The following is a 14,148-nucleotide window of genomic DNA, read 5'->3' as shown; positions in this document are numbered from 1 at the left end:
AAAACAACTTTTAAAATGGTTAAATGGGACACAGAAGGGAAAGCACTCTCTCCTGCGTTTTTTTTTAGCCTTAAAATACCATCAGAACAGTCAAAAACCATAATTAAAACTTTTTGTTGTGTTTTGTTTCACTGAGTCATCTATCAACCTACTGAGGTCCCACCAAACTCTTTTTTTTTTTTAATGAGAAAAAGATGTTTTTTGGACCAGGAGCAGTTGAAATCCAACCACTAGTAGCCCCAAAGAGTCCTCGATGATCTGAATTCTCCCGACGCCTTCTGACGGAGCCCACCACTCCATGGCCCAATCACGCATCCCAGGGAGAGCGTTGGGGTGGGAGATCCCACGAGAAGACCCCCTGGGACCAGTCCATCGTGCCAGGCTGTGCCCATGAGCTGTCCTGGAAATCACCACGCGTCAGGAAGTCACCAAGGGCCACTTATCTCCGCCGGTTTCGCCATGTGCCTTGGGGAGGGGCATCCGTTCCACCTCTAAGATTCCTCCCAGCCCAAGATTGGACTCTAAAAGGGAGATGACGCACCCCTAAAAGAGCTGATTTCTTCTTCCTCCGTTGGTAAGAAAGCCTGTAGGACCAGCTCGAAAAGACTCCTACCTCCCGGATGGCTCATGTTATGTACCCAGACCTCCTAGTTAGGGCCGAGGTAGAAGATGGTTGCATCAACACAGGCAGGAGAAGCCATGACACAGGGAGAAATGATAACAGGAGCTCACTCAGGAATGCGAGTCCTTACGTAGCTCCGGAGCCAAGACGCGTTGGTCCCATGAGGTTTGCGGGGAAGAGAGAGAGCCATCAGCTTGGTTTTGGGGTCTTGTCATTTTTGGGGTCGTATCTCGGTAAAAAAGGGTCTCATCACCCAAAGTTTCCATTTCTGACACAGGTTTATCAATCTTTAAGGTCTCTGGAAGCATCTCCCCTTGATTTAGCTCAATGAAGCTGAGGGTGGTCCACTGGAGTTGGCCAACTTTGATGGTCCACGAAGAGAAGGAGCGACCATTTTGGGAGGCAATCCCACCCCATCCAACGCTGGATGTCTGCAAGACGAGGTGTCCCGCCCCATGCTGGAATATTTATGAGGTTCGTGGGATGATCATCTTGAGGTTGTGCCCATGCAAGGCTCCACTTGGGTGTCCACACAATGGACAAGCCTTGCTGCTGGTGTCCCTCCTTCTACAGCTCTACGTGGGCGAGGAACTTCTCAGGCCTTTTGAGAATCCAGTAGCCAAAGCTACTGGAGAAGATGCCTCGTGGTCAGTTGTGTCCATGTAGCAGATGAGATTCACAATAAAATAATAACTAGATTAAAAAAAGAAAAAGAAAAATAAAAAGAAGAAGAAGAAAAAAAAAAGAAAAGGAAAAAAAAAAAGGAAATAAAATATTTTTAAACAAAAACCCTCTCTCCTACCCCCAAAAATGTGCAGTAGTTGGACTTTCGCCTCTATCACATGGGACATATAAAATCCTCATTTCCCCAGATGTCTTCATGGGTGTTGAGGCTGAGTCCTCCACGCTGTAACCTGGAGCATCCCAGCTGATTTTTGGGGTGATTTTGAGAAGAAGTTGTGCTTGCCACCTCCACGTGTTGGCTGCCCTGGCGAGGAGCTGTATTGATCCGTGCGTGTGCGAGGTGGCTCTGGTCCATGGTTATCTGCAATCACCTTCCACCGCACGTTGGGACATTGGAATTTTACTGGTGGGACTGGTTTGTGCCAGTGGGGATTACGACCTGTGACGGGTGGCAATGGGAGACGCCCGAATTTCAGACCGCCTGGAATCTGCCACTATCCGGTCCCAGCTGCCAAAGCTGGAGGGTGGGAACCGTCCCAGCATGCACGCTCATCGGGGAAGCATCCCTCGTCACCTCAAAGGCCGTCCTTGGGCCTTTGGAGACCATCCAGAAGGTTTAGGTTCCACCAAGCTCCTTGTAGGCATCTCAGCAGCTTCCCTGGGCCTGGAGGATCGCCGTCGATGAAGACCAGCCAGTGGAGAAGCGACGCAAGACGGTGGAGCCCTGCGGTGGGATCCGTAGCTGGGATTTCCTGAAGAGATTGATGCCAAGTTGATGGTGTCTTCACCCCAAACCAAAGAAACCTTATCACCAGAATGCCCCCGAAAACAGTTCTTGGAAAGCCACACGGCAAATTATCCAGGTGCCGTGTCTGGACACGAGCTCGTTCCTTCTCGGCAGGACCTGGGAATTTTGGATTCAGCTCTGGGAGCACCGATTTGGGTTAAGATCCCAGGTTTTGGCAACCCTCAGGCAGATATCATGGGCCTCTTCTTTCTTCCCTGATCAAGACCCATCCACGGGGCCGTTCTGGTTCCTCTTCGGCAGAGCATCATTTTGGAGGCCAGAAGAAAGGAAGAGGATGTTCCCATCGGGATTAAGTCTCTCCTGCTCTCCCTCACCCCAGGTGACTTCTTTTGTCTCCTTTTCCATGGCAAAAATCCCCGTACAGCCTCACGGAGAAGGAAAGGAAGAGGTCCCAGAGATCCTAGCGTCTCCAACCACGTGACGGAATTTTCCTCCGCGTCCTTTCTCTCTCTACGGCGAGGGGGTTGCTTTATCTCAGCTCGAAACGAAAACAGGTTTCGAAATTACAGGGCCTTGCCCAAGCCTTCCCATCAGCAAGATTCCCACGAGCCAGAAGGCATCTCCTCATCCCATCCCACCCCATCCCATCCAATCCCATCCCATCCCATCCCATCCCTCCGGATACATTCCCTCACGAAGCATCCGCGGTGTCCCCGTCCCCATCCCCATCCACCGGATTGACTTACGCTCGTCGCCTCCGTTGCCCCCCTTCACGTTTTGTGCCAGCAGCGGGGTGGCGGACAGCAGTCCCACCATGAGGATGAAGATGGGGGCGAAGCCGAAGGCCCCATGCCCGTCACGAGCCATTCCTGGAGGGGCAGAGAAACCAAACCAGATCAGCTCGGGGACCACGGGAGGGCACCCAGTGCCACGTGAGGGACACGGGGACAGTCCCGGCACTGTCCTTCCACCTCCCAACAAGGGACAGAGGCAACGCCACCACGATGCTCTTGGTGTTTTGGTGCACCTTCATCCCTACGGACCACGCCGTGGCCTCAATCCCTCTTCTCCACCCTCTTTTGGCCCAATTCAGCTCTCCGGCGGTGCCTCCAGCAACCCAGGGAGCACCATTTCCCTCCCAGTCCCCGTTAAACTGGGCGCGCCGAGTTAACCCGGGATACGGAAGGCTCCCTCCACCAAACCACAACGCAGACGGATCCGACCCGTAGGAAGGAAGAAACAAAGGGCCTGGAGAACCCCCCCAAATCCCACCCGGCACCATCCGACCCCTCGGAGATGGAGGCCACCGCTGTCCCCGCTGCGGGGACGGACTCACCTGCTGGAGGAGAAGGACGGGGCCGGCTCAGCGCGTCGGGAAGCCGAGAACCCGTCGTTGGGCCATATTTATACCGGGCCGAAAAGTAGGTTGTGTCTCCGCCGGGGTGACTCAAGGGCTGTTGGGCGACGGGTCCAAGCGGCAAGCGGGACGAGCGCGGCCGTGGGTGTCTCCCCGGCCCCACGGGTGATTACCGCTTTGATGTCCCAGAGGAAAACGCCGCCCCGCTCCTCCCGACCTGCCCGAAAACAGACTGGCCGAGCTTGACGGATGGACGGACGGACAGATGGACAGACTGGCTGGGTCACCCCCTTTTCCTCGTGGGTGGGTTTGAGGGGGGTTGTCCCCACGGCTGCTGGGGTGGGATGGGCTGGATCCGGCCCTCTGGGCGTCGTTAAATGGAATGGCCTGGGTGCTGTCCGTCCGTCTGTCCGCCTCTCTCCCTGGCTGTCCATCCAGCTGGCTGTCCTGCTGTCCGTCTGCCTAGCTGTGTGGTCAGTCTGTCCGTTTATCTGCCTGCCGGTCCGGCCATCTGTCCGTCTGTCCATCTATCCGATTGCCTGGCCACCCGTCTGTCTGTCTGTCTGTCTGGTCATGCGACTGTAAGTCTGCCTGGACGTCTGTCCGGCCACATCTATCCGTCTGTCCGTTCATCTATCTCCCTGTCCATCTGTCCGCCTGACTGCAAGTCTGCCTGTCCGTCTGTCCACCCATCTGGCTACCCGCCTGTACGTCTGTCCAGCTGTCTGTCCGTCCATCCCCCTACCTGCACCCCTATCCAGTTGTCCCCCGTCCGTCTGTCCCCCCATCCATCTCTTTCTCTCCGTCCGTCTGTCCATCCAGCTTTGTCTAGCTCTCTGTCTGTCCATCCGTCTGTCTGTCCATCTCTGCCCATCCACCGGGCTCTGTCCGTCTGTCTGTCCGCCTGTACAGCTCTATCTCCATCCGACTGTCCTTCCAGCAAGCTGGATGGCCGTCTGTCCTTCTGTCCATCCATCTATCAACCATTTATCTGTCCATCCGTCTGTCCATTCATCTGTCCATCTGCATCAAGATGGATGGATCTGTCCGTCTGTCTGTCCATCTATATTGATGGATGGATCTGTCCATCCGTCTGTCCATCTACATCGAGATGGATGGATCCACCTAGACCTACAGATCTGTCCGTCTGTCCACCTCCCTCTCCATCCGTCCGTCTGTCCGTCCACCCTCTGCTCCTACTACGCGAGTAGACTTCACATCACGCACACGCGTGCACACGCGTGTGTAAGGACGTGGGATTTGGCACAAGATTTGGGATGCCACCTCCGAGGGGGGACATTTTGCAGCTCCGGGAGGTCCCCGAGGATGTCACCAGGCCAGAGGTCCTCGGGGACCTACGTGCCACCTTCTCCTGGTCGCACCTCCCGATGAGTAACGCCGCGGATGCGGGTGAACGATGGGCGAGGCTACGACCTGGTGCCAACCCCACCGAGCCCTGCGAGTCGGCTCCGGTGAGTCAAGGGGGCACCGGGGATGCGAGTGACACTTGTCCCCCACCTTGTCCCCAGCTGGAAATTGTCCCCGAGCCCTCATGTCCCCTCCGATCCCCTTATTTCCATCCCCAACCCCGATGGCAAGGGGGAGGTCTCCAAGATGGGAGGTAGCCACCGGCTTCTCCACCCCGTGGGGGCTTAGGGTCTCCATCCATGGGGACCTGGGTGCTACCAGTGTCACCCAGTGTCCCCAGGGTCACCCAGGGCATCTCCACCCTTTGCTGCACGGGGACCTCGGCGATGCCCGGCCCTTCCTTGGGCGGGTTTGGTGCTGGACACCAGCCAGGATCCCAGCAGATCAAGCAACCGGTGCCGTAATCCCACCAGATTTCCCTCCTCCAGATGAAACCTGTCCAAGCTCCAGCACGTCCTGCAGCACCTTACGGCTCCTGGAAGGATTTGGGGCACCCAGGGGTCCTCCAGTGCCACCCCCAGCTTGGCCATCCTTGGCGTTGCAGAGGACCAGAGCCGTGATTCGGGCGAAGGAACCTCTTTTGCAGAGCTTTTGGGGAAGGAGCCGAGGCTGCCAGCAGCTCGCGGGGCAATTAGAGCCCCTGCCAAGCAATTAAGGGTGGAGAGGCCCAGGAGCTGAGCCCTGACGAAAGGAAAGGCCGGGCGGGGATGAATCACCTTTCGGAGATGCTGATCTCGCTCTCTGCTGGTGGCAGAGGAAGCCCGGGGCTGGGTTTGGTCCCAAACCTGGAGTTGAACCCAGAGCAACCCTTCCCAGTAAGCCCACGGGGATCTGCTCTGCTGAGGGCCTCGCCGAAGAGGCCGGGGTGCTGAGGAGCTCCCATCCTGTGGAGGTCTGGTCCACGGGGACCTGGTCCACCAGGCTTCAGCCCATGGTGGTCGTGGTCCTCAAAGACCTCGTCCACCAGGATCCCGTCCCCGAGGATCCCATCCCATGGACGTCCCGTCTACCGAGATCCCACCCGTGGTGACCTGGTCTACCAGAGACCTCCACACCGGGGGAACCCCTCCGTGGAGTGGTCAAGGGCAGAGATCCCCCCGTGGATATCCCACCCGGGCCATGTTCCCCGAGATCTGGTGGGAAAAGATCTCGTCCCCGTGGAGATCCCACCCATGGGATCGACGCGGTGATCGTGGGCCATGAGGGTCACATCTACCAGGCTTCCCACCACAGAGAGGGAGCCCACCTCTGGGGGTCTCCAGGGGGCATGAGGGGACGTGAAGGGACATGGGGGGCATGGTGGGGACAGGGGGAGCCCATGGGGGGACAGGGGGCACGTAAGGGGATGTGGGACCCCAAGAGGGGACACAAAGGGACATGGGGGGGGACAGGGGAGCACAAGGAGGGTATGGGGGACCTCGAAGGGTCTGTGGGGGTCGTGAAGGGGCAGGGGAGAACTTGAAGGCACACGAGGGGACATGGGGGGGTCCACAGAAGCACATGTGGGGACGTGAGGGGACATGGGGACACAAGAGGGGGCATGGGGTCACACGAGGGGACATGGGGTCACACAAGGGGATGTGGGGTCACACGAGGGACCTGTGGGGGACACGGGGACCCACAGAAGAAGACGGGGGGCCCCCTGAGATGCTGGGGAGGGGGCGTGCATGTTGGGCCACGTCCCCGGTCACAATGACGATGACGTTGGGGCTGGGCCCAACCGGTTCTCCCAGTTCCTCCGCTCCCATCTCCTCCGCGTAATTAGTGCTAATTACCTAATTATCCCCAGGGCCAGCCCGGGCCTGCCACCCACTGCCAGGGCCGCGGGGGGACCCCACGCTTCCCCTCTCCCTATCCTCAGTGGCACGGAGGGGACGTGTCCCACCCTGTCCTTGTCCCCTCTGTGTCCCCACAGCCTTGGGGGCGCCGAGTCCAGGGGTGGCCCCGGGTGACAAAACGGGTTGGCAGCGCCCTGGGTGACACGGTGGGTGGCCCTGGTTGACACACGGGGTGGCAGCACCGTGGGTGGCAGTGCCCTGGGTGACCCAGGAGGGAGGGAGGAGGGGGTGGCCCTGGTTGACACACGGGCTGGCAGCACCGTGGGTGGCAGTGCCCTGGGTGACACAGGGGGTGGCTCAGGGGACACGGGTGACACAGGAATAGTGGTGTCGGGTGCTGGTGTTTTTGGGGACGTGGTGGCAGGGGTTGCAAGCCAGCTATCCCTGGCGTGGTAGTGGCAGACATGGGGGACAGCGGGGACCTCTGAGCCCCCTGATGGGACACCTCAAGGTCAACAAACGTCTCCTTTTTCTGGCTCATTTCCATGGCCAGCAGGACCAGGCTCCACAGTGGTCTCCCTGACCTTTAATCTCACTTCTATGGACGTCGTGACTTACCAGAACCAGCACCTCCATCACCATCTTGGCCAGACCACGAGGGCAGCGTTGACCAGGCTTCAATGCTTGCATTGCACGGACCCCAATGGATGCGTTGACCAACTTTCCATGGGTGAAAGGCGAAGACCTCTTTAGATGCGTTGACCAGACCTCCATGGCCATGTTGGGTAGACCCCAATGGATGCCTTGACCGTGTCTTCATGGACATACAGGTAGATGTCCATGGACACGTTGACCAGACCACCTTGGACAAGTTGAGCAGACCTCCAAGGACACGTTGACCAGATCTCCGTGGACACATTGACTGGACCTCCACGGACACGTTGACCAGACCTCCATGGACACGTTGACCAGATCCCAAAAAAGCCCCTTGACCAGATGGATGATGAGGAGCTGTTGGAGCCCACTGTGGTAGCCCACCACATCTGATGGCCACCAACCTGGGACCTTCCAAGCCAAACCCTCTGTAGGGTTCTGAAACCCCAAAGGCTCGAACCTCCTTGTGTGAAAGGCTGAGCGAAGAGCTGGAAGCCACCAGTGGCCACCGTTTGGTCCCAGCAATGATGGACAGCCATTCCTCCGCCTCCCTGGGGGTTTGGACCCGGACCAAAACCTCTTTCCCCGCCGCAGTGGCTAGACAAGGCCCACACCCTCCAGTGCATCAGGTCCTGGCCACGTGGGGGAAGAGGGAGGGGGTGCCTTGCGCAAGGCAGCTGGCGTCGCTCCCCGCCCCATTGAGCCACAAGGGACAACACGTGACGTTGTGACCTCGCCGGACCTCTTCCCGCAAGGGGGAAGACATGAAAGTGCTTCTGCAGCCCACCAAAATCCCTCACCCTTTCCTTGACACGTACCCATCACGGCGAAGCCGTGTGGGCACCGCTCTCCATCCAGCCCCATCACCAAGATGGGGCTGCGTGGACCCCGTGGAGGAGAAAAAATCCCCCCCAAACCCCTCCATTCTTCAAAATAGAGGCCTTGGATCCATGCAAATTTGGCCTCCAGCAGGTGATTTCTTCCCGCTCGCAAGCCAACGTGCCCTGGGTGGATGCTGCCTGCCCGTTGCATACCCGTCGGGGAAGCAAAACAGCCCTGATGCGCCGCCAAAGTTACCCCAGGTCGGGAAATTAGGCCCCTTCTTCTCCAGCTGAGTCACGGGGAAATTTCTCCCCTCTGGGGATGGGAAATTCTCCCTGGTCATGCACCTGCCCGTGGAGACATGGCTGGAGTTGGGGGACCAAGAGGGAAGGTCTGACCCCGGGGCATTGTGAGGGCTCGTCTCTCTCGGGGGAGGATGCTGAGATGGATTTTGTCCCCACCGTGGTGGTGGGAAGGGTCCTGGGCAACCCCAAAACAGCCAAGGGGACTACTCCATAAAGGGATCAACAGGTCTACCCCATGGTGAGGTCAACCTGGAGCAGAGCCAATGGGGTTACTCCATGGCAAGGTCAACGGGTCTGCCTAATGGTGAAGCCAAGTGGGGTCAACGGGTCTGCCCCATGGCGGGGTCAACGGGTCTGCCCTGTGGTGACAACAACAGATCTATCCAAAATGGGGCCAGGAGATCTACATTGTGATGGTCTACCCCGTGTTGGGGCCAAATGATCTACCCCACGGTAGATTCAATGGGTCTACCCCATGGCAAGGTCAAAATATCTGCTCCATGGTGAGGAGGCCTACGATGGGGCCAGTAGATCTACCTCGTGGTGGTCTTTCCCATGATAAGGTCAACATGTCTACCCCATGGCGAGGTCAACGGGTCTACCCCATGAAAGGCCAACTGATCTACCTGCAGAGGGGCCAAAATCTACCCCATGGTGGGGCCAAAAGAGACATCTGCCCCACGGTGGTGTCAACAGGTCTAGCTGCAGTGGGGCCATCCGGTCTGCCCCAAAGCTTGATGTCCTCTCCTGTCCCTACGAGACCTGGGGCAACCCGGAGGCACCTCAAGCTCCCAGGGCTGCACTCCACCCGCTGAAGACATGGCGCAAAGCCACGTCATAAAACTTTATTCATCGACATCTCCACAGGGCCCCGCGGCTGGCCCCTGCCCACCCCGGGGCGCGTGTCCCGGTGCTCGGACCGGCCGGCTCCGGGGACCTTCATCGGGGAGGAGGAGGAGGAGGAGGTGCTGCGGGGCCCGTCCTGCGGCCATCGGAGCTGGGGATGGGCTGGGGGCTCAGTTCCTTCTCATCGTTTCCTGGATCCACCGGGTGTATTTGCAGAGGTTGACGTAGACACCGGGTTTTTGGGGGTCCCCGCAGACGCCCGGGCCCCAGGAGACAATGCCCTGGAGCCGTCCATCGCACACGAGGGGTCCCCCGGAGTCACCCTGCCGGGGAAAGAGGGGTGGCACCCGGGGGCCTGGGGATCACAGCCTGCCCCATAGAATCATCCCAAATTTGGGGCCATTTTAGGGCCATCCTGGGATCTCCAAAGAAGTGAACTGAAGACCCGCCAAGGAGATGTTCTCCTCAATCCCTGCACGATGCCATCTCACCTCCCACCCCACGCCCCCAAATCCCCTCTGGGTGCCGCTGGCTGTACCGAATTGTGCCCGTTCTCATCCCAACACCGTTGTGGGGTCCCAAAAATGACCAGAGGGGCCCGAGGTGGCCAAAACTTGCACCCACCTGGCAGGAATCGGCACGGTTGCGGGGTTCGCCTGCGCACACCATGTTGGGGGTGATGGAGCCGGGGTAGATGCGCCGGCACTGCTCCTCCGAGACGATGGTGACCTTGGCACAGTGGAGGTCCTCGGGGAAGGTGACTACGGGTGACGGGGAGCACAAAGTCACACGGGGGCCGAGCTCTGACCTCTCAGACTCTGCCCTGGGGCTTGTCCCCGTGTTTCTCTCAGGGACACCAAGGGGAACCCCAAGGTGATGTGGACACTTGGGTTCCTCGGGAGGAGAAGGATGTCCAAGGAACCCCAAGGTGACGTGGGCATCCTTGGAAGGATGCCCAAGGGTTATATCAGGATGGCCCAGCCATCCGACTCTTAGGCTACTGGTTTCATACCTTCAGGGCTGGTGGTGGACCCCCATCCTGAGATCTGGCACGTCTTGCCAGGCACGGGGCAGTGGGAGGCCAGCGGCAGCGGCTTCACCCTCTCGTTGATGTGGACGGGTTGGAGGAGCTTGACAAGCATCAGGTCGCCGTCCTTGGTGGCCGGGTCATAGCGTGGGTAGCTGATGACCTTGGCCGAGAGCCGCCGCTGCTCCGAGACACCCGGATCCTTGGGGCCCCGGCCCCCCAGCCGCACGTTGATGTAGCTGGAGCCAAAGGTTGGATGAACCCGTCAAGACAAACCCATCACGGTCGGAGGGCCCTGAGGACCCCCACAAAACAGGGGCAAGGGCAGAGGTTGGGGTCCAAGAAGGTGGTGACAAGGGCAGAAGAAGCAAAAGCAGAGACAAGGTGATAGAGAGTCATAAAAAGGGCAGGGTTAAGGTTATATAAAGGCATAAAAGGGGCAGAGTTAAGGTTATACATCATCGCTGAAGAGGCAGAGCTCGGGTTATAAGCAGATGGAAAAGGGGGTAGAGTTAAGATCATAGATAATCAGGGAAAAAAAAGCAGTTAAGAGGATGTACCCTCTTCGCCAAAGAAAAGAAAAGAAAAGAAAAGAAAAGAGAAGAGAAGAGAAGAGAAGAGAAGAGAAGAGAAGAGAAGAAAAAAGAAAAGAAAAGAAAAGAAAAGAAAAGAAAAGAAAAGAAAAGAAAAGAAAAGAAAAGAAAAGAAAAGAAAAGAAAAGAAAAGAAAAGAAAAGAAAAGAAAAGAGAAAAGAAAAGAAAAGAAAAGAAAAGAAAAGAAAAGAAAAGAAAAGAAAAGAAAAGAAAAGAAAAAAAGAAAAGAAAAGAAAAGAAAAGAAAAGAAAAGAAAAGAAAAGAAAAGAAAAGAAAAGAAAAGAAAAGAAAAGAAAAGAAAAGAAAAGAAAAGAAAAGAAAAGAAAAGAAAAGAAAAGAAAAAAGAAAAGAGAAAAGAAAAGAAAAGAAAAGAAAAGAAAAGAAAAGAAAAGAAAAGAAAAGAAAAGAAAAGAAAAGAAAAGAAAAGAAAAGAAAAGAAAGAAAAAAGAAACAGCTGAAGCTACACATGCGCAGAAAATGGGCAGAATTAATGTGATTTGTACAGATGGGGAGGAAAAGGGCAGAGTTAAGGGTATTCATAGCTCAAGAACGGGCAGAGTTCATGTTATTTGTACAAATAGGGAGGAAACGGGTGGAGTTAAGGGTATTCGCAGGTCAAGAATGGGCAGAGTTAAGGTTATTTGCACAAATGGGGACAAAAAAGGGCAGAGTTAAGAATACTCACAGCTCAAAATGGTCAAAATTAAGGGTATTTGTACAAATGGGGAGGAAAAAGGCAGAGTTAAGGGTATCGCAGCTCAAAAATGGGCAGAGTTGAGGTTATTTGTAAAAATGGGGAGGAAAAGGGCAGAGTTAAGAGTACTCAGCTCAAAATGGTCAAAATTAAGGGTATTTGTACAAATGGGGAGGAAATGGGTGGAGTTAAGAGTACTGAAGCTCAAGAATGAGCAGAATTAAGGTTATTTGTACAAATGGGGAAGAAAAGGGCGGAGTTAAGGGTACTGCACCTCAAGAACAAGAAGATTTAAGGCTATTTGTACAAATTGGGAGGAAAAGGGCAGGGTTAAGGGTACAGTAGCCCCAAAATAGGTAGACCGAAACCCGCTGAGATGCCAGCCTGCTTGGCCACAAAGACCCCAGGTGCTGGTTGACCCCTGGCTGATTCCTGAGCCCATCGCCCCCAGCCCCCCCAAGGCGTTGCTCCCCCAAGTCCTCCTACCCCGGGACGTGGCAGTGGGCGGCCGTCAGCACCCAGTTCCTGGCCACCAGCGTCCCCCCGCAGATGAACTTGTCCCCTTTGAAGAGGGCAGCCTGCCAGGGCAGGTCGCAGGAGGTCCCCTCGAGCACCCACAGGACGTTCCTCGAGGCTGTGGGGGACAGAGGGACGTGGCAGAGGGGTCGTGGGCAGCCTGGGACCCAGGGCCACGGGGCACGGGTGGGTTGGGACCCTCCCCACTGCCACACGTCCCCTGAGCCACGACCAAGGAGGTGAATCGATGGTGGTCGAGGCCAACCCAGCCTGGAAGGGGCCATGGGGTGGACAAGGGGCACCTGAGATTGTTGGGGGTCTCCGGGGTGGATGGTGGGGGGCATCTTGGGGCATCTGGTGGCCCCCTGAGGCAGATGTGGGGCAACCAAGGTGGACGTGGGGTAGTTGGGGGGCACCCAAGGTGGACAAGGGGTCCCAGGGTGCATGGGGTGGTCTCATAGGTGGGCACGGGACCTGGGGTAGATGAGGAGGGTCTGGGGTGGATGTGGGGGTCCCACCTGCACACACAAGACCACCGGGGTAGATGTGGGGCACCTGGGATGGATACGAGGGTCCCGGGGGTGAACATGGGGCAGCCAAGGTGGACGTAGGTGTCCCATGAGTGAATGTGGGGTAATCAGTGGGGGTCCCATGGGTGGATGTGGGGAAATAAAGGTGGACATGGGGGACCCAGGGGTGGACATGGGACATCCAAAGCGGACGTGGGGGTCCCACGGGTGGACATGGGGGTCCCACGGGTGGACATGGGGAAATGAAGGTCAACATAGGGGTTCCACAAGTGGACAAAGGACATCCAAAGTGGACCTGGGGGTCCCATGGGTGGACGTGGGGAAATAAAAGTGGACTTGGGGGTCCTATGAGTGGACACGGGGAAAAAAAAAGTGGACATAGGGGTCCCATGGGGGGATATGGGGAAATAAAGGTGGACGTGGGGGTCCCACAAGTGGACGTGGGATACCCAAAGTGGACCTGGGGATCCCACGGGTGGACATGGGACGTCCAAAGTGGACACGGGGGTCCCACGGGTGGACACGGAATCCCTGGGGCAGATGCAGGACCCCCAGGACCTCTCCTACCTGCGGTCACCAGCACCAGGAGCATCACCACCAGGACCTTCATACCGGAGGGCCAGGAGCTGTGGGGAGACAGCGAGGGGGTGGCTCTGACCCTGGGTGGGCCCTGGTGGGGTGGGGGTCGGGGTGGGGGTCGGGGTGAGGACGTGGGGCACTGGGGAAGGAGGGGAAGGGGAAGGGAATGGGAATGGGAATGGGAGGAGGAGGAGGAAGGGGGAAGGTTACGGGAAGGAAATGACGGGAGGCAAATGAGGATAAGGAGGGAGGATGAGAAAGGGAGGACAGGAGGGCAGAAAGAAGGAAGGGAGGATGAAGAGGAGGAAGGACAGAAAGGAGGAAGGGAGGATGAAAAGGAGGAAGGACAGAAAGGAGGAAGGGAGGACGAAAAGGAGGAAGGGAGGACCGAAAATGGAAGGGAGGGTGAAAAGGAGGAAGGGAGGACAGAGAGGAGGAAGAGAGGACAGAAAATTGAAGGAAGGACAGGAAATTGAAGGGAGGACAGAAAGGGGAAGAGAGGACAGAAAGAGGACAAAAAGGGGAAGGGAGGACAAAAGGGGAAGGGAGGACAAAAAGGGGAAGGGAGGACAAAATGGGAAGGGAGGACAAAAAGGGGAAGGGAGGACAAAAAGGAATAAGGACAGAAAGGAGGAAGGGAGGACAAAAAAATGAAATGGAGGACAGAAAGGAGGAAAGGAAGACAGAAAGGGGAAGGGAGGATAGAAAGGGGAAGGGAAGATAGAAAGGAGTAAGGGAGGACAGAAAGGGGAAGGGAGGACAAAAAGGGGAAGGGAGGACAGAAAGGGGAAGGGAGGACAGAAAGGGGAAGGGAGGACAAAAAGGGGGAGAGAAAGGAGGAAGGGAGAAAGGAAAAGGAGCACAGGAGGCCTGGAGGATAGGAAAGGGGGAGGGAGGGAAGGACGAGGGAAGACAAGAAGGACGAGATGGAGGGCAGGAGGAGGGAGGAGAGATGCGAGGGAAGG

At 56.8% G+C, this 14,148-nt stretch overlaps 1 protein-coding gene across 1 annotated transcript; it reads right to left on the bottom strand.

Moving 5' to 3' along the window:
- Positions 1-9,414: 9,414 nt before the first annotated feature.
- On the bottom strand, positions 9,415-13,214 carry LOC311220710 (kallikrein-8-like; the record flags this gene model as incomplete). Its single annotated transcript, XM_084304260.1, has 5 exons — positions 9,415-9,567; positions 9,869-10,005; positions 10,257-10,510; positions 12,045-12,192; positions 13,172-13,214. The coding sequence occupies 5 exons, from the start codon at positions 13,212-13,214 to the stop codon at positions 9,415-9,417; spliced, it is 735 nt and encodes a 244-aa protein (XP_084160386.1).
- Positions 13,215-14,148: the final 934 nt, after the last annotated feature.

The sequence above is a fragment of the Netta rufina genome (genome assembly GCF_964035555.1).
Source record: "Netta rufina genome assembly, chromosome: 38".
Classification (NCBI taxonomy): Eukaryota; Metazoa; Chordata; class Aves; order Anseriformes; family Anatidae; genus Netta; species Netta rufina.
The sequence above is the reverse complement of the archived record's forward strand: the minus strand, read 5'-3'. Positions and strand labels throughout refer to the sequence as shown.